The sequence below is a fragment of the Entelurus aequoreus genome, linkage group LG12, assembly GCF_033978785.1.
Source record: "Entelurus aequoreus isolate RoL-2023_Sb linkage group LG12, RoL_Eaeq_v1.1, whole genome shotgun sequence".
Classification (NCBI taxonomy): Eukaryota; Metazoa; Chordata; class Actinopteri; order Syngnathiformes; family Syngnathidae; genus Entelurus; species Entelurus aequoreus.
Genome location: NC_084742.1, coordinates 26533894 through 26552401, shown reverse-complemented (window position 1 = coordinate 26552401; position 18508 = coordinate 26533894). Strand labels below are relative to the sequence as shown.

The following is an 18508-nucleotide window of genomic DNA, read 5'->3' as shown; positions in this document are numbered from 1 at the left end:
CGAATCGTGGGACACCCAAATAAGGCTGAAACGATGCGTCGACGTAGTGGACGTCATCGGTTACGTAAATACGTCGACGCCGTTTTTGTGCGTCGACGCGTCGCATATTTACGTCACACTACCGTCATGGCGGAGCGCAAAGCAGACGATCAAAGCAGACGATGCGAGCGGTGCGAGCGACGGTGGAAAAGCACGCCAAAAGTCGTCAAAAGTGTGGGAGTATTTCAATACACGGCCTAATAATGTTGTTGAATGCACACTGTGTCGAGCGTAAATGGCCTATCATAGCAGCACAACGGCTATGAACGAACATTTGAAAAGAAAACCATCAACCATCAACTAGTCAATCGTCCGCGTGAGCATACGTTGTCATCATTACACAAAAACATGAATGTGTCGTTTGTATCCGCTAGGGGTGTAACGGTACGTGTTTTGTATTGAACCGTTTTGGTATGGGGCTTTCGGTTCGGTACGGGGGTGTACCGAACGAGTTTCTAAGCTAAAGCTAAAGTCCTAACAAGCTGCTTTGCTCCTTCTGCTTCTGTGTCAGCATGCAGCATTGTCCCACCCACACAACCATCTGATTGGTACACACGAAGCATTATCAGCCAATCAGCAGTGCGTATTCAGAGCGTTACCAGCCAATCAGCAGTGCGTATTCAGAGCGCATGTAGTCAGCGCTTCAGTGTCGAGCAGATAGGTGTTTAGCAGGTGAGCATCAGGCAGCGGATTCTCCCCAAATGATAATAAACACCTCCCAGTCAACTACTAGTAACATCACTATGAGCCCGTTCACCTTCTAGAAACTTAAACTGCAGCTCAGCTCACTCGCAGTCCTGGCTTGAGGTGAAGGCTAATTAGCTCTCAGTTCCAGCCACATCGACCCCTTCTGAGCGCCTATTTTCAACTGCTGGGAATATTGTAAACAAGAAAAGAACCAGAGCATGTAGACATGCTAACCTTTCTTCATTACAACTGTTAGTCACTCACTGGAATGAGTAGAATTGGTTATTGTGTACTGTGTTGGACTGGATGTTTATTTTGCACATTTTAAAAGCAATACTTAATGTTTACAGTGCTCCAGAATATTTAGATTGGCACTTTTTTGTATTGGATGTTTATCTTTATTTTTGCACATTTGAGCAAATAAGCAATACTTTCACTTTTGTTGAAATGTTTACACTGTTGTTACAGAATATTTCGTTTTGCACTTTTTTGTATTGGATGTTTATCTTTATTTTTGCACATTTTAAAGCAAAATAAGCAATACTTTTACTTTTGAAATGCTTATACTATTGCAGAATATTAAGATTTGCACTGGATGTTGACTTTTATATTTGCACATTAAAAAGCAAATAAGCTAGTTTTAATTTTGTTAAAAGTTTTAAATGTTTACATTGTTACAGAATATTTAGTCATGTTGTTGTCAATGTTGACTGAGTAGCCATACTTCTTTTTTTTGTAAATAAAAGCCATGCCTTTTGAAAAAACTGGCCTACATTTATTTTTTCATCTTCATTTTGAATAAAAAAATAATCGGTAAAAGGAAAAATAATCTATAGATTAATCGAAAAAAAATAATCTATAGATTAACCGATTAATCGAAAAAAATAATCTATAGATTAATCAATAGAAAAATAATCGTTAGCTGCAGCCTTACACCCAAAGATTCACAGCCCTAATATATATATATACACTACCGTTCAAAAGTTTGGGGTCACCCAAACAATTTTGTGGAATAGCCTTCATTTCTAAGAACAAGAATAGACTGTCGAGTTTCAGATGAAAGTTCTCTTTTTCTGGCCATTTTGAGCGTTTAATTGACCCCACAAATGTGATGCTCCAGAAACTCAATCTGCTCAAAGGAAGGTCAGTTTTGTAGCTTCTGTAACGAGCTAAACTGTTTTCAGATGTGTGAACATGATTGCACAAGGGTTTTCTAATCATCAATTAGCCTTCTGAGCCAATGAGCAAACACATTGTACCATTCGAACACAGGAGTGATAGTTGCTGGAAATGGGCCTCTATACACCTATGTCGATATTGCACCAAAAACCAGACATATGCAGCTAGAATAGTCATTTACCACATTAGCAATGTATGGAGTATACTTTTTTAAAGTTAAGACTAGTTTAAAGTTATCTTCATTGAAAAATAAGGACATTTTAATGTGACCCCAAACTTTTGAACGGTAGTGTATATATATATACACATATACACATATATACAAACCCCGTTTCCATATGAGTTGGGAAATTGTGTTAGATGTAAATATAAACGGAATACAATGATTTGCAAATCCTTTTCAACCCATATTCAATTGAATGCACTACAAAGACAAGATATTTGATGTTCAAACTCATAAACTTTTTTTTTTTTTTTTTGCAAATAATTAACTTAGAATTTCATGGCTGCAACACGTGCCAAAGTAGTTGGGAAAGGGCATGTTCACCACTGTGTTACATGGCCTTTCCTTTTAACAACACTCAGTAAACGTTTGGGAACTGAGGAGACACATTTTTTAAGCTTCTCAGGTGGAATTCTTTCCCATTCTTGCTTGATGTACAGCTTAAGTTGTTCAACAGTCCGGGGGTCTCTGTTGTGGTATTTTAGGCTTCATAATGCGCCACACATTTTCAATGGGAGACGGGTCTGGACTACAGCAGGGGTCTCAAACTCAATTTACCTGGGGGCCACTGGATGCAGAAACTGGGTGAGGCTGGGCCGCAAGAAAAGATTTCTTAAAAAAAATCTAACATGCACTTTTTAATGAATTCACCTCCTTTGAATGGCTTTCCCGCCCTAGCAACCATCTCACTCACCATGTAGCTAGCTTTGACAGCTGCATCGCTCTTTTCGCTTGCTTTCTTGACGAAATCTTGTTGCCTCAGTAGACTGGTTTTAAAATTTGCAACCCGGTTCACTCCCCTAGTATTTTGCATACTCCTCAGCATGTCTAGTTGTATAATGACGTTTCAAATTGTATTCCTTGTGCAACGCAACTTTCTCTGTATCAACTACAGAAAAGAGCTATAAGGATTATTCATAAAGTAGATTACTTAAAACACACTAACATATTATTTATTAATTCGGGTTTATTGAAACTACAGGAGCTAGTAAAGTTACAGACATTATGTGTCATGTTTAAGGCTAAAAGTAAAACATTACCAGCAAATTTACAAAAAATGTTTGTCATCACTTCTGAGAATGAAGAGCATAGAAGAAAAGGTCATTTCAAACATCAGTATTCAAGGACAACTTTAAAACAAATGTGTATATCAGTGGTGGGGGTTAAACTACGGAATTCTCTTTACAAGAGATAAAAGATTGTAAAAATATATTCCAATTGAAAAAATATATAAGGACAGAACAATGAGATCATATGGACAGCCATAACTGTTTACATTTTGCTTTATATTTATTATTTTACTTATTTTTTGCCTAGTTTTGTATTTGTTTTGTATCATCCTGTGAGGTGTATACTACTTATTTTGTTTTTTTTGTTCTTTTTGTACATCATGAAGTTTTGCACTTCTTGTGTTTTTTTGTTTGTTTTCGTTATATTTGGATGTAATTGTTTGTTTATATGATATCATTAAGTAAGACTACGTACTATGTTGAAGGGGGCAGAAAAATATAAGATTTTTCTTCATCCTGCTCCTTCTCAGGCATTGGTGTGTAAATGTATAATTTAAAAATTGAGGTATAATTGTCTATCGATCAAAGATGCACATCAATGAAGGAGATAAATAAAAATGAAATGAAATGAAATAAGACACGTCGGGGTGCCCCTGTGAAAGAAATATTGCATCAAAAATCGTCTCTGTCTGGAGCCAACGGGAGGAGGGTGGGGGGTGGAGTTTACAGTTACGGTAGCACAATTAGCCCCGAACGGGTTAACATCACCACGTCTGTATCAGCGCTGGGGTCCAGTGCACCACACTTTTGTATTGTCGCTCGCTCCTTCGGCGGAGTGCTCGTCTTCCCCGCCCGGACTGTTTACAACGGGGGCGGGAGCGAGCAGGCGGGCGAGGGAGGGAGGAAGGAAGAGCGTGTGTCATAGAAAAGCGGCAAAATGTTTCTCTGCTTGCATTACGCAAGTGACATCAATGCATACTTGCCAACCTTGAGACCTCCGAATTCGGGAGATGGGGGGGGGTTGAGTTGGGCGGGGTTAGGGGTAGCGGGGGTGTTTTTGTAGCCCGGAAGAGTTAGGGCTGCAAAGGATTCTGGGTATTTGTTCTGTTGTGTTTATGTTGTGTTACGGTGCGGATGTTCTCCCGAAATGTGTTTGTCATTCTTGTTTGGTGTGGGTTCACAGTGTGGCGCATATTTGTAACAGTGTTAAAATATAAATAAAATAAAATATGACCACCCTCAGTGTGAAATGTATGGCTGTTCCTCAAGTATGTCTTGCAATAACCTGCGTGTGTCTCTAGAAGCCTCATACAACATGTGTCTGGGCTGGCACGCTGTTAGTATGGAGAAAAAGATGATGCGGTGACAGATTCTAGAGGACACTGATGACAGTGCCATCACGGCACGCCCTCGATATTGTCGAGAGCCTCATACCACAACGTGATTGGTAGATTTCTTCAGCTCCGCACACAACGCTGTCAAGCGCCATTCATTTAAAACTCGCGGGCCGCACTAACATTAAACTTTCATATTAAGGTGGGGGCCGCAAAATAACGTCTCCCGGGCCACAATTGGCCCGCGGGCCGCGTGTTTGAGACCCCTGGACTACAGGCAGGCCAGTCTAGTACCCGCACTCTTTTACTATGAAGCCACGTTGATGTAACACGTGGCTTGGCGTTGTCTTGCTGAAATAAGCAGGGGTGTCCATGGTAACGTTGCTTGGTTGGCAACATATGTTGCTCCAAAATCTGTATGTACCTTTCAGCATTAATGGCGCCTTCACAGATGTGTAAGTTACCCATGTCTTGGGCACTAATACACCCCCATACCATCACAGTTGCTGGCTTTTCAACTTTGCGCCTATAACATGGTTCTTTTCCTCTTTGGTCCGGAGGACACGACGTCCACAGTTTCCAAAAACAATTTGAAATGTGGACTCGTCAGACCACAGAACACTTTTCCACTTTGTATCAGTCCATCTTAGATGAGCTCAGGCCCAGCGAAGCCGAGGGCGTTTCTGGGTGTTGTTGATAAATGGTCTTCGCCTTGCATAAGAGAGTTTAACTTGCACTTACAGATGTAGCGACCAACTGTAGTTACTGACAGTGTGTTTCTGAAGTGTTCCTGAGCCCATGTGGTGATATCCTTTACACACTGATGTCGCTTGTTGATGCAGTACAGCCTGAGGGATCGAAGGTCACGGGCTTAGCTGCTTACGTGCAGTGATTTCTCCAGATTCTCTGCACCCTTTGATGATATTACAGACCGTAGATGGTGAAATCCCAAAATTCCTTGCAATAGCTGGTTGAGAAAGGTTTTTCTTAAACTGTTCATTAATTTGCTCACGCATTTGTTGACAAAGTGGTGACCCTCGTCCCATCCTTGTTTGTGAATGACTGAGCATTTCATGGAATTTACTTTTATACCCAATCATGGCACCCACCTGTTCCCAATTTGCCTGTTCACCTGTGGGATGTTCCAAATAAGTGTTTGATAAGCATTCCTCAACTTTTTCAGTATTTATTGCCAGCTTTCACAATTTCTTTGTCACGTGTTGCTGGCATCGAATTCTAAAGTTAATGATTATTTGCAAAAAAAAAAAAGTTTATCAGTTTGAACATCAAATATGTTGTCTTTGTAGCATAATCAACTGAATATGGGTTGAAAATGATTTGCAAATCATTGTATTCCGATTATATTTACATCCAACACAATTTCCCAACTCATGGAAACAGGGTTTGTATATGTGTGTGCATATATATATGTATGTGTATATATATATATATATATATATATATATATATATATATATATATATATATATATATATATATATATATATATATATATATATATATATATATATATATATATATGTGTGTGTGTGTGTGTGTGTGTGTGTGTGTGTGTGTGTGTGTGTGTGTGTATAGCATGCAAAGCATGCAACTGTACATAAGAGATGTCCAAACCTTTTCCACGGAGGAATTAAACGAACATAGTGAATCCAATCATCCACAATCATTGTCTCGTGGGCGGAGGTGGGACTGTTATCTTAGGCACACATGTGGCTGCACGGGCTAAAGATGATGATTGCAAAGCCAAATGTTCGGTGTGGGAACAAGTGAACAAGATGAACCCATCAACATGGACGAATGAGAAAGAATGCCAAATTTGTTGGAAACTAATGACAACAAAAAAGACAACAAAACAAACCACCCGATCTTGTTTTTCCAAATGGGGAATAAAATGCACTTTGAGATGTTCAATATTTGTTGATGTTACATTTTTGCAAACACAGATAGACTTAATTTTATTTTTAGTCTTTGTTTACTTTTATAGGATAATTCAAAGTTCTTAACCGTCTAATTACAATGGTAAAAAAAAAACAAGAATACGTTTATTGCCTCTGAAAGGCATAAGTGTACTTGCGTTATTACATTAGCAATTAATTTGGTCTCAAAAAAATGCTGACAATAATATTGTTTATCTGCAACAATTTGTAGGACAATATATCCTCCAGCAAAATGTATTATCGCATATTCCTTCATCTACATTAATTTTGTTTTGAAAAATTACAAAATCTTGCGAGCATGTGTATCCCGACACAAATTGTTCAAATGATCATAATGGCAGGATGCAGGGAATGATTAAATACCATATTGTGTATAATGCACAGGTAGGCAGCCATTTTTGTCTGTAGAATATGTCTCCGGCCAACAAATGCCCCCCGCTCCCCTCTCGGCATGCAGGATGTAATTAAATAATAACAATGCATTGTGTACAAGGAATGGACAAATGGATGAACGTGCACGCTTAATGATTTTCACCTTGCTATTATAAGGTAAGGTGAGGTAATCAAAGATGGATTCATTGATTTTATGAAGTAATTTCGGGCCCCAACACAAATGGTTTTATTCATGCCTGCCAAAAAGGGAGTAGCTCCGTCGAACTTGGATCGACACGCGTCAGTCGACACGTCACCGTGGCACCGCGATGCTTTCAATCAACATCAACGCAGTGGGAGAGGCTGTGAGTCAGCCTGACTTGGAGGACTGCAACTTTGTCCTGAAACAATGATGTCATCCTCCTCATCCTTATCCCTCCACTCCACGTCTGCGGACCTTCCACGTCCCTTTGTTCTCCGCGCCGCCTCCATGGCCGCCGCACGCCGCGGCTACATGGAATTAGGGAGATAACAGAATCAATTTGGAGTGCATCGACGAGCGGCGGAGGGATTTGAGGCAAGGGGTGAGACCATTGTGTCTGACTATCAATGGGATAGGTGGAGGGGGGATGAGGTCATTGCTGCCCCCACCCCACCCTGCCTCCACCTCCATTCCAGACAAATGGGAGTAGTGAACATTTGGGAAGGTTTCATCAGACCAGATGCGCTTACGGACACGCCAGTGCGGAGCAACTTTTTTGGCCGACTAATTTACAACGTCATCTGTTGCTATGGTGACGCCAGCCCGTAATCCAGCTAAGGCGCGGGATTGGCTGGGGAGGTGCAAGGGAGAGTGGAAGGCGGCGGGGGCTTTGTTGGAGGGGTACTAAATAGAGGTAGCGGGGAGGTGGCCAGAGACAAAGATAACATGATGGCTGCCTCTGAATCCACAAGGATTCTTAAGGGTGAATGGTCTCCACGCCAGAGTGAGAGCTGATGCAAGCCTGGAGATAAACGCTGAAATAAAGCGTTGACATTTGCAGCCTGGCGTCGGGCTGTGCGAGGGCATATTAGCAGCGGCTAAAAATAGCTCCAGATGTCTTTGCATGCATTTACCCTCCCCGGTAGTTTAGGACCGTAAATCGAGGCGTCAGTACCTTGCGCGCTCGGAGGCCAAACTCGCGCTCCCGCTCACGCCATCGTCAAGGTGACTCACGATGGCGTGAGCAACCCCGGCGATGGCGTGCTGTCTCGGTGATTTGATGAACTGTGGCTGGTGTCCCAATGTCTGCAAAGTGGATGAATCCGAAAAGCGTCACCAAACTTTGGCCTGGAGTCTAGGGCTGATGCTGCGTTTGAGACGGTACGCAAAAGTAAACACACGCCCCAAAAAAAGAAGGAAACAAAAAAGATGGCTGACACGCCAATGAAGTTGTTTGTACAGCCAATAAAATTGACTTAATACTGTGCAACATCTTAGCACTCGTGCTGAGCATTCGTGCTTTAACTGCTGAAATTTCCCTGACTTTGTGGATTACTTCCCCTCTTAATTACGTTTTCACTAATTACATTACTTTTTTTACACACAGGAATGGTGTGGGTGATCAAGCTCGCTGTGGGCTTTGACTTTTGGATTATTTTGAGTCTGAATTACACTATATTGCCAAAAGTATTTGGCCACCTGCCTTGACTCACATATGAACTTGAAGTGCCATCCCATTCCTAACCAGAGGGTTCATGATGTCGGTCGACCTTTTGCAGCTATTACAGGTTCAACCCTTCTGGGAAGGCTGTCCACAAGGTTGTGGAGTGTGTTTCTAGGAATTTTCGACCATTCTTCAAAAAGCGCATTGGTGAGGTCACACACTGATGTTGGTCGAGAAGGCCTGGCTCTCAGTCTCCGTTATAATTCAATCCGTCCCAAAGGTGTTCTATCGTGTTCAGGTCAGGACTCTGTGCAGGCCAGTCAAGTTCATCCACACCAGACTCTGTCATCCATGTCTTTATGCACCTTGCTTTGTGTACTGGTGGAAGAGGAAGGGGCTGGCTCCAAACTGTTCCCATAAGGTTGGGAGCATGGAATTGTCCAAAATGTTTTGTATTCTGGAGCATTCAAAGTTCCTTTCACTGGAACTAAGGGGCCGAGCCCAACCCAAACTCTTCTATTTTCTTATAATAAAGTCGTCAGTTGACTTTGTAATATTTCGAAGCGAGGAAATTTCACGACTGGATTTGTTGCACAGGTGTAATCCTATGACAGTTCCACGCTGGAAATCACTGAGCTCCTGAGAGCGGCCCATTCTTTCACTAATGTTTGTAGAAACAGTCTCCATGCCTAAGTGCTTGATTTTATACACCTGTGGCCAGGCCAAGTGATTAGGACACCTGATTTTCATCATTTCAATGGGTGGCCAAATACTTTTGGCAATATAGTGTATGTTGGCTAATTTTGAAGAGGACCTTTGGTGATCTTTGCCTTTTCTGACGCATAAATGCTGTCACAATGTTGGATACTCGTGTTTAACAATGTCAAAGCGTCAAAACGCAAGCTCCATGCATTTTGGCGTGAGCTTGCATGCAGTTTTGGATGCCTCTGTTCGCGAGGTTTTGCAATTTAGTAGCGTTGTGACATCACAGCGAGGTGGACGTACATATTTGGACATTAGGTAAAGCTCTCAGCGAGAGAGGGAGGAGCTTCAGGGTATGAGGAAACAAAAAAAAAAGGTAGGATAAAGCATTATTTTAATGGGACGGCGTGGCGTGGTGTAGTTGGGAGAGTGGCCGGGCCAGCAACCTGAAGGTTCCTGGTTCAATCCCCAGCTTCTACCAACCTAGTTACATCCATTGTGTTCTTGAGCAAGACACTTCACCCTTGCTCCTGATGGGTCGTGGTTAGGGCCTTGCATGGCAGCTCCCGCCATCAGTGTGTGAATGTGTGTGTGAATGGGTGAATGTGGAAATAGTGTCAAAGCGCTTTGAGTACCTTGAAGGTAGTGTCATGTCTGTGTTCATGTTTTTGTTTGGCCATGTGCTGTTTTGTTTTTTGGACACTTCCTTAGTTCCTGGTTTCACTTCCTGGTTTTGTTTTGTTTCCATGGTTACTCATTAGTTTCACCTGTTCCACGTTTGGACTCACACACACCTGTCTCACGTTTTCACATTGTCATGTCACGCACCTGTTCACAGTTAGTCACGCACCTGTTTTCACTTATCATGTCACTATATAGGCTTTTCTGTTTCTGTTGTTCGTGCTGGCGACATCACACATTCATGCCATGTTCACAGTTACTTGTCACGTAAGTTTTTGTTTGTTTAATGTTCATAGTTCTCCGCCATTGTGCGCGCCTTTTGTTTTCTAGTCAAGTTTTTTACCTCCGCTGTGAGCGCCTTTTGTTTGTACCTTTTGTTTGAGTTTATAATAATAATTAAACTATGTCTTTACCTGCACGCCACGTCCGTTCCAATTCTTTTGCACCACGGGAGAGCAAACCACGCCAAAGACCAAGTCGTGACAGGTAGAAAAGCGCTATACAATTGTAACCCATTTACCATTTAATCTAATAGTGGCATTTGCATAATAACACCGACATGCGACATGCAGAAATGCAGAAATAAAGTGCAAATGCAGAGTCTGACTTAAGAGAGGGTGCAAGTTTATCTAATTGTTGTGACCGGGTGAATTTTAAAATTTTTTATGAAGTTTATTTTCAACCGTGTCTGGAAAAAAATAGCGGTATAATTAAACACTGTACATTTTCAAAATATAAATGATTATGCTTTATAGAGGGTTGGGCATGGTTTCATTTGCAATCTGAACATCTTGCAGAGAGACTCAAAAAACGGGTTATAAATGTGACTGTTGAGCAGAAGTTGGGCAAAATTGACATAAATCATATCTATGGCAAGGAAGTGTTTTAGATATGGACTAAAATCATTCTAGGAAGTAGCCAAACATGTTGTACTTAGTGTATAATATGACTACAGGCTGAGTCACAAAGGTCTGAAAAGTCCAAGTTTTCTGGAATGCAGCAGCAAGGCCGCCCTCCCACCACGGCGCATGTCCGACAAACCGCCTCGACGTGTCGATTATACGTTTGGGCTACAGCGTGGTTGTGTTCGCGTGTGTCCACAGGAAGTGGCTCGCCTGCTCGTGGCGGCAGCTCGGTCACCCGCACTGCCTATTTTGTGTGTGTTTTGTTGTCAGGCGGTCACGGGCGCAGTTGCTGCGCGACCTCTTTGTGTGGACAAGGGAGCTCCGGCGGTATCTTGGGGATGAGTGACTCAAGGAAATCAGGACACACTCTATATTTGTCACTGCAGCATAACCCACATAATGAAAGAATACAAGCTCCATTGCGAGCACTCTGTGCTAGGATCTTCCTTTCTTTGACACTGTGAGAAACCCACACACACACACACACACACACACACACACACACACACACACACACGCACACACACACACACACACACACACTCTGCTGTTGACAAGTGTTTACTGGCTAATATGGAAATCAGAAGGCGACAAGCACATGTTTAAATGAGTCAGTGTTTTCGTTTACCCGAGCTTGGGTGTTTTCTCTGCAGATTGTGCAGCATCCGCCGGGGAGCGTTCAGTTTGGATTACATTTGTGGTTTACTGTTGAGGGAATACCTCCAGCTCGCCTCGCCAAGGTAGCCGAGGCGAGGATTTGCTTGGCTTCAGGCCGCTGTCGGCTTTGCGGCTTCGTTAAGAAAAAAACATCCAGATAAAACAAGTCCTTTTGTGCCCTTTTTTTCTCTCAAGTTAGTATAAAATCCACTCTTAACATGCTACTAATTAGCATCAGAGAGAGATTCTGATGCACGCAGAAGCTTAATACGAATGAAATGCTAATGTGACGATGACTACATTGCCCTTAGCAGCTTCCTTCAACGCTGCCTCACTTTTGATTGGCCCAAAAAAATCAACTCGATTTAAAAAAAAAATATTATTATTATTTACAGAAGAAGAGAAAGTCAAACCCAAATACAAATAGACGGCGTAGACATTGAAAGGGTAAAAGAAAACACATTTTTGGGTGTAATAATGGATGATAAAATGAATTGGAAATATCATTTAAAAAATATACAACATAAAGTATGAAGACACACGTCAATAATGAACAAAGCAAAACATGTTTTGGACCAAAAATCACTTCATATTCTCTACTGCTCAATAGTGTTACCATATCTGAGTTATTGTGTAGAAATATGGGGAAACAACTACAAATGTGTGCTTCATTCACTATTCTTTACCATGAATTGATTACGTGGACCCCGATTTAAACAAGTTGAAAAACGTATTCGGGTGTTACCATTTAGTGGTCAATTGTACGGAATATGTACTGAACTGTGCAATCCACTAATAAATGTTTCAATCAATCAATCAATCAATCAATCAATCAATCAATCAATCAATCAATCAATCAATCAATCAATCAATCAAAAATGGTGTTACAAAAAAGATCAATTAGAATAATACATAATGTTGGATATAGAGCACATACAAACCCCTTTATTTATTAAATGACAAATATTGAAATTCAACGATTTGGTGCATTTGCAAACAGATAAAATGATGTACAAAGCAAACTATAAGCTGCTACCCAAAAATGTACAACAATTCTTCTCAACAAACGAGGACAAATATAACCTTAGAAGAAAATCTAATTCAAAACATGTGTATGCACGTACAACAAAGCTTAGCTTCTTCCTACTCCTTTTCGGACGTGCTGTAATGAAACAACTGGAAATATGGGATGAATTACATTGTATCGTATGCATGTTCGAAATAAACTGAAACTGAACTGAACTGAACTGAACTGAACATAAGCCAACAATGTCTAGAATTTCCACCTAAGTACCATCTTGACTTGGCAAACACTTTTTACAACCAATTACTGCGCACGGTGTTTTGTTTCATTATTTTCGTCGATTTAGGCCATCATCTCTAGAAGCAAATTAATAGCTTCTATTTTTTTTTACGACTTTCTTCCTCTTTTTGGGCTGAGTGTTGAATTATTCTAGGTATGCATGCCGCAGAGCTCCATCTGCATCTGATTCGCTCCTCTCCGTGTAGCCTCGCACATCTCCTTTATCTTCAGAATATTAATGTGCAGCACTGTCAGAAGCTATTGTTGTGATTGGCGCTGGAATCTTTATTTTGTGCACGACTGCCTTCTTCCACATTAGCGGGTATATTGTACCTCTGCAAAATCAGTCTGCTCGGATATGGAATAGGTGGGATGGGGTGTGGACGAGGGTCGTGACTGGGAGGTGGGGTGGCCCAGGCATATGGCAGTTGTGTTTAAAAAAAAAAAAAAAAAGTGTCAGAGATGTGAGCGTTCAGGAAAAAGTGCTGGAGGCCTCGGAGGGAGAAGTGTGAGGGAATAGGCCGGAGAGAGCGAGGAGGGAGTAAGGGGGGAGGAAATGGAAGAGGGTGGGTTGAGTGTTAAAAAAAACGGCAACAGTGGGAGGTGACAAGAAAAGAAAGAAAGAAGCAAGCAAGGATCGAGGGAGAGAGAAAGTGCCCGAGGGCTGATATTTAATGTGATAAACGAGTTGTGACAGTCCGCCTCTAACCCCCTTCCAACCAGCAAGGAGGAGGAACACTGAAATAGAAGGCATTATGGGTAAAAAGCACATACGCGCCATTACAAATGTATCTAGACAGGGGTGAGTGGGAGGGGCTACTGTACTGAGGCGTTGGGCCATAACATTAGGTACTGGTGCACATCACAACTAACGAGTGAGTTTACGAAAGGGCCTATACTTTTGATTGGCACAAAGTTAGCAACAGCTTTTTTGACATAAACATTGACATAACTCAAGTATTCCAAACCAAAATGCCATCTACAGTGGTGAATATGTACATCATTTGTATATGCTGCTACATTTATCATCTTAAATTTCACAAAAAGCTTATAAAATATATTAGCTCCATCAATCAATCAATCAAAGTCTATTTATATAGCCCTAAATCACGAGTGTCTCAAAGGGCTGCAAAAGCCACAATGACATCCTCGGCTCAGATCCCACATCAGGGCAAGAGAAAACTCAACCCAATGGGCTACAATGAGAAAGCGTGGAGGGGACCGCAGATGTGGGGACCCCCCTAGGCGACCGGTGCAATGGACGTCGAGTGGATCTAGTTCAGGGGTCACCAACCTTTTTGAAACCAAGAGCTACTTCTTGGGTACTGATTAATGCGAAGGGCTACCAGTTTGATACACACTTAAATAAATTGCCAGAAATAGCCAATTTGCTCAATTTACCTTTAACTCTATGTTATTATTAATAATTAATGATATTTACACTTAATTGAACGGTTTAAAAGAGAAGAAAACACGAAAAAAATGACAATTACATTTTGAAACATAGTTTATCTTCAATTTCGACTCTTTAAAATTCAAAATTCAACCGAAAAAAGAAGAGAAAAACTTAAAAAAAGAATTTGTGGAACATCATTAGTAATTTTTCCTGATTAAGATTAATTTTAGAATTTTGATGACATGTTTTAAATAGGTTAAAATCCAATCTACACTTTGTTAGAATATATAACAAATTGGACCAAGCTGTATTTCTAACAAAGACAAATCATTGTTTCTTCTAGATTTTCCAGAACAAAAATTTTAAAATAAATTAAAAAGACCTTGAAATAAGATTTAAATTTGATTCTACAGATTTTCTAGATTTGCCAGAATAATTTTTTTGAATTTTAATCATAATAAGTTTGAAGAAATATTCTTCGTCGAAAAAACAGAAGCTAAAATGAAGAATTAAATTAAAATTGATTTGTTATTCTTTACAATAAAAAAAATTAATTTACTTGAACATTGATTTAAATTGTCAGGAAAGAAGAGGAAGGAATTCAAAAGGTAAAAAGGTATATGTGTTTAAAAATCCTAAAATCATTTTTAAGGTTGTATTTTTTCTCTAAAATTGTCTTTCTGAAAGTTATAAGAAGCAAAGTAAAAAAAATAATGAATTTATTTAAACAAGTGAAGACCAAGTCTTTAAAATATTTTCTTGGATTTTCAAATTCTATTTGAGTTTTGTCTCTCTTAGAATCAAAAATGTCGGGCAAAGCGAGACCAGCTTGCTAGTAAATAAATACAATTTAAAAAATAGAGGCAGCTCACTGGTAAGTGCTGCTATTTGAGCTATTTTTAGAACGGGCCGACGGGCTACTCATCTGGTCCTTACGGGCTACCTGGTGCCCGCGGGCACCGCGTTGGTGACCCCTGATCTAGTTAATAGTGTGAGAGTCTAGTCCAGTCCGTAGCTTGATATAATATAGCTTTTGTGACACATTTTAGACATTCCAAACCAAAATGTCATTTGCTGGGTTGAATATGTAGGTCATTTTTATAATCTGCTATGTTTACCAGATCAGATTTCTCCTTAAACCATCTAAAATATTCATTAAAGAGCTTTTGTGACACATTACGTGACATAACCCAAATATTCCAAACCAAAATGCCGTTTACAGGGTTAAATATGTAGATTATCTTTATATTCTGCTATAATTAATGTCCTAAATGTCTCAAAAAGCTTGTAAGATATACTTTTAAAGAGTTTTTGTGACAAATGTGACAGAAATCCAATATTCGAGGCAAGAATGCATTTAACAGGGTTGAATATGTACATTATTTTTACATGTTGCTACATTCACCATATTTGGCTTTACAAGAAGCTTCTAAAATACAATTTTAAAGAGCTTTTGTGACATACAATGTGGCAAAACTCATATTCCGAACCAAAATGCCATCTACAGGGTTGAATACTTACCTTATTTTTATTCTTTGATCTCACAAAAAGGTTTCAAAATATACTTTTTAAAGAGCTTTCATGACATATTTTGTGACATAACTCAAACATTCCAAACCAAAATGTCATCTGCTGGGTTGAATATGTAGTTTTTTTTTAATTTGCTATTTTTACCATCTGAGATTCCTCCAAAAGCGCCTAAAAAAAGAGCTTTTGTGACATATTACCAGACAGAACTGAAATATTCCAAACCACAATACAGTTGACAGGGTTGAATATGTAGATTATTTTTTATATTGTGCTATAATTAACAGCTTTGATTTCACAAAAAGCTTCTAAAATATACACTTAAAGAGCTTTTGTGGCATATTATGTGACATAACACAAAAATCCTGGACAAAAATGCAGTTCAAAGGGTTTACTATGTACATTATTTTTATATTGTGCTATATTTACCATCTTAAATTTCCCCAACAGCTTCAAAAATATACTTTAAAAGCGTCATCAGACAGAGCAGAGCAGAGACAGCACTTCCAATGCATTTGTTCCTACATATTTGTCATTACTGCATGCTTTATGTCATCATTTTAACTCTGGTATTTGGCCAGTGTAGCGTTCACATTGAGATCAAGTGAACCAAACCGCATTAGCGTTCACTTAACACAGAGAACCATCTATCAAATGGTATCGGCCTGCTTGCTTGGTTAAGTTGATCACGTTCACACTTGACCAAATGAACCATACTGGCAGAGCAAACACAGCAGAGTTTCTTTTAACTGAAGCAAACATGACAAGTGACAACACATTCTCATCTCATGCAACCATGAAGCAGTGCTTCTCAATTATTTTCTGTTACGCCCTCAAGGAGGAAGAAAACATTTGGCGCCTTGCCCCCACTCTCCACCATGACTATACATGGTATCATTTGTCTAAAATTGTTATAAGTACACCTCTGCATAACATTGTATCCTTATTAACATTAAAGACAACAAAAAAGAGAGAAATATTGATCAACTTACAACAAAGAATAACGTTATTAACATTGTTTTATAGTCTATAATAGAAAATAAATTCCCCCCCAAAATAAATCCGTAATTTAATTTAATTTGGACAGACGTGAACCATTTGATAATGACAAAATACAACTATTTAAACTAAATAAATAATAAAAACATTCAAATTGATCAGTATTATTAACTCAGTAGCACATATATAAAACACTTTAACCTACAAAACACACATAATGAAACTAGTTGTTGTTTTTTAAGAAAAATGAGAAAGTCAGGATTAATGGCAAAATGAACACGTTTTGTAGTGCACAGCTTTTCGAAACAGGGTTTGAAGCATGATTAAGATTAAGATTAAAGTACCAATGATTGTCACACACATAAGATGTGGTGAAATTTGTCCTCTGCATTTGTCCCATCCCCTTGGGGAGCAGTGGGCAGCAGCGGCGCCGCGCCCGGGATACTGTGCGATACTGATAAACATGTTCCGGCATCGCACCAAGCCCCTAGGGGAGCCCGCCCCAGTATTTGAGAAGGACTGCCATAAAGTAACAATAAAACACCTCTGCAATCACAATAATAAACATAAAAATAAAACAATAAATTGACACTGAAGTCATCATGCAGGTGTGCCTAATGTTGTGGCCAGTGAGTGTACAGTGGCAGCACAACAACAAATACAAAGTAATTTAAAAGAGAGTGGCGCAGGAAAACATGACATTAACAATTGCCGTGCCGTTATATCCTCCAAAGTAGAGTAGGCAGAAAGGACGAAAATTCAAAGTGAGATGCACATCCTCCCTAATATGGACGTCCTGTCTTGGAGGGACAGCTAATTACAACTTGTCACCATATAGCGAGAGACACACAATGGCGTCTATTTCTCTTCTCTTTTTTCCCCCGCTCCATTTTCCACATATGAGGCAGCAGCAGCAGCAGTCTGGTTGATCTGCTGTGGCGAGCACACAATGATGGCCACTGTAGCTTTGGAAGCCTGCAAGATGACTCACAGGGAGGAATGAGCAAGAAGAGCTGGGGGTGGGCGGGGGGGATTCCGCCAGTTTGGAGGAAATACGGAAAAAGGGGATGAGAGTTTTTTTGATCTCCTCTTGACTGTGTCAGCATTATATGTCTCTTCTTCATCCTCCTCCTCCTGCTAGTCATCTTCTTCTTCTCCTTCTTCTCTGATAATGGCCAAAGATCACGACATATCCTTGCAGCGAGTGCGGTCGATTAGCCGTAAAATAAAAGCTGACATTTTTAATTGACAACTTCTGTTTTTGCCTCCCATCCTCAGTGTGGACCGCTAGGTTCTCCCAGGAGCCGGCAGACCAGTCGGTGGTGAGGGGCCAGAGGGTGATCCTGTCCTGTGTGGTCTTCAACTACTCGGGCATTGTTCAGTGGACCAAAGATGGCCTGGCACTGGGCATAGGCGAGGACCTACGGGGTGAGACCGCGCGCCTCCAACGGCCTTGCTTTTGCAGGCTGCATGCAAATGAGATGTCTCTTTAAACGCCGCTGACGATGATTTGGTGAGATCGTTTGGAATCTGGGGCACTCCGGGGACCTTTATGGCACTCAATCAACTTGATAGCCCAGACATAAACCTCACACTTTTAGATTGCGTGCATAAAAAGTCCACAAGCAGTGTTACATCTGGCCCACACTCATTTTTTATGGACTTTTGGAAGTCACCCTTGCAGGCTCAGATACTGTACTTTTTATTTATTTACCAAAAATAGTAAAATAAAACAGCACCTCTTGTCATTTCTAAACCCTCATCTGGAAAGTATTCATATTGCTTCACTTTTTCCCAATTTTTTTTTGTTACAACCTTTTTGTCTTCAAAATTCTACAGATAATACCCTATAATGACAATGTGAATGTATATATTTCTAGATTTTTGCAA

At 40.2% G+C, this 18508-nt stretch overlaps 1 protein-coding gene across 2 annotated transcripts in view; it reads left to right on the top strand.

The window, feature by feature from the left end:
• The window catches only part of LOC133661837 (kin of IRRE-like protein 1), a 74935-nt gene that overhangs the window by 20452 nt on the left and 35975 nt on the right, over positions 1-18508 (top strand). For both annotated transcript variants that reach the window (XM_062065356.1, XM_062065357.1), the window contains exon 2: positions 17897-18046. In XM_062065356.1, the coding sequence (XP_061921340.1) occupies positions 17897-18046 (150 nt within the window). The remainder of the gene's footprint in view (positions 1-17896; positions 18047-18508) is intronic.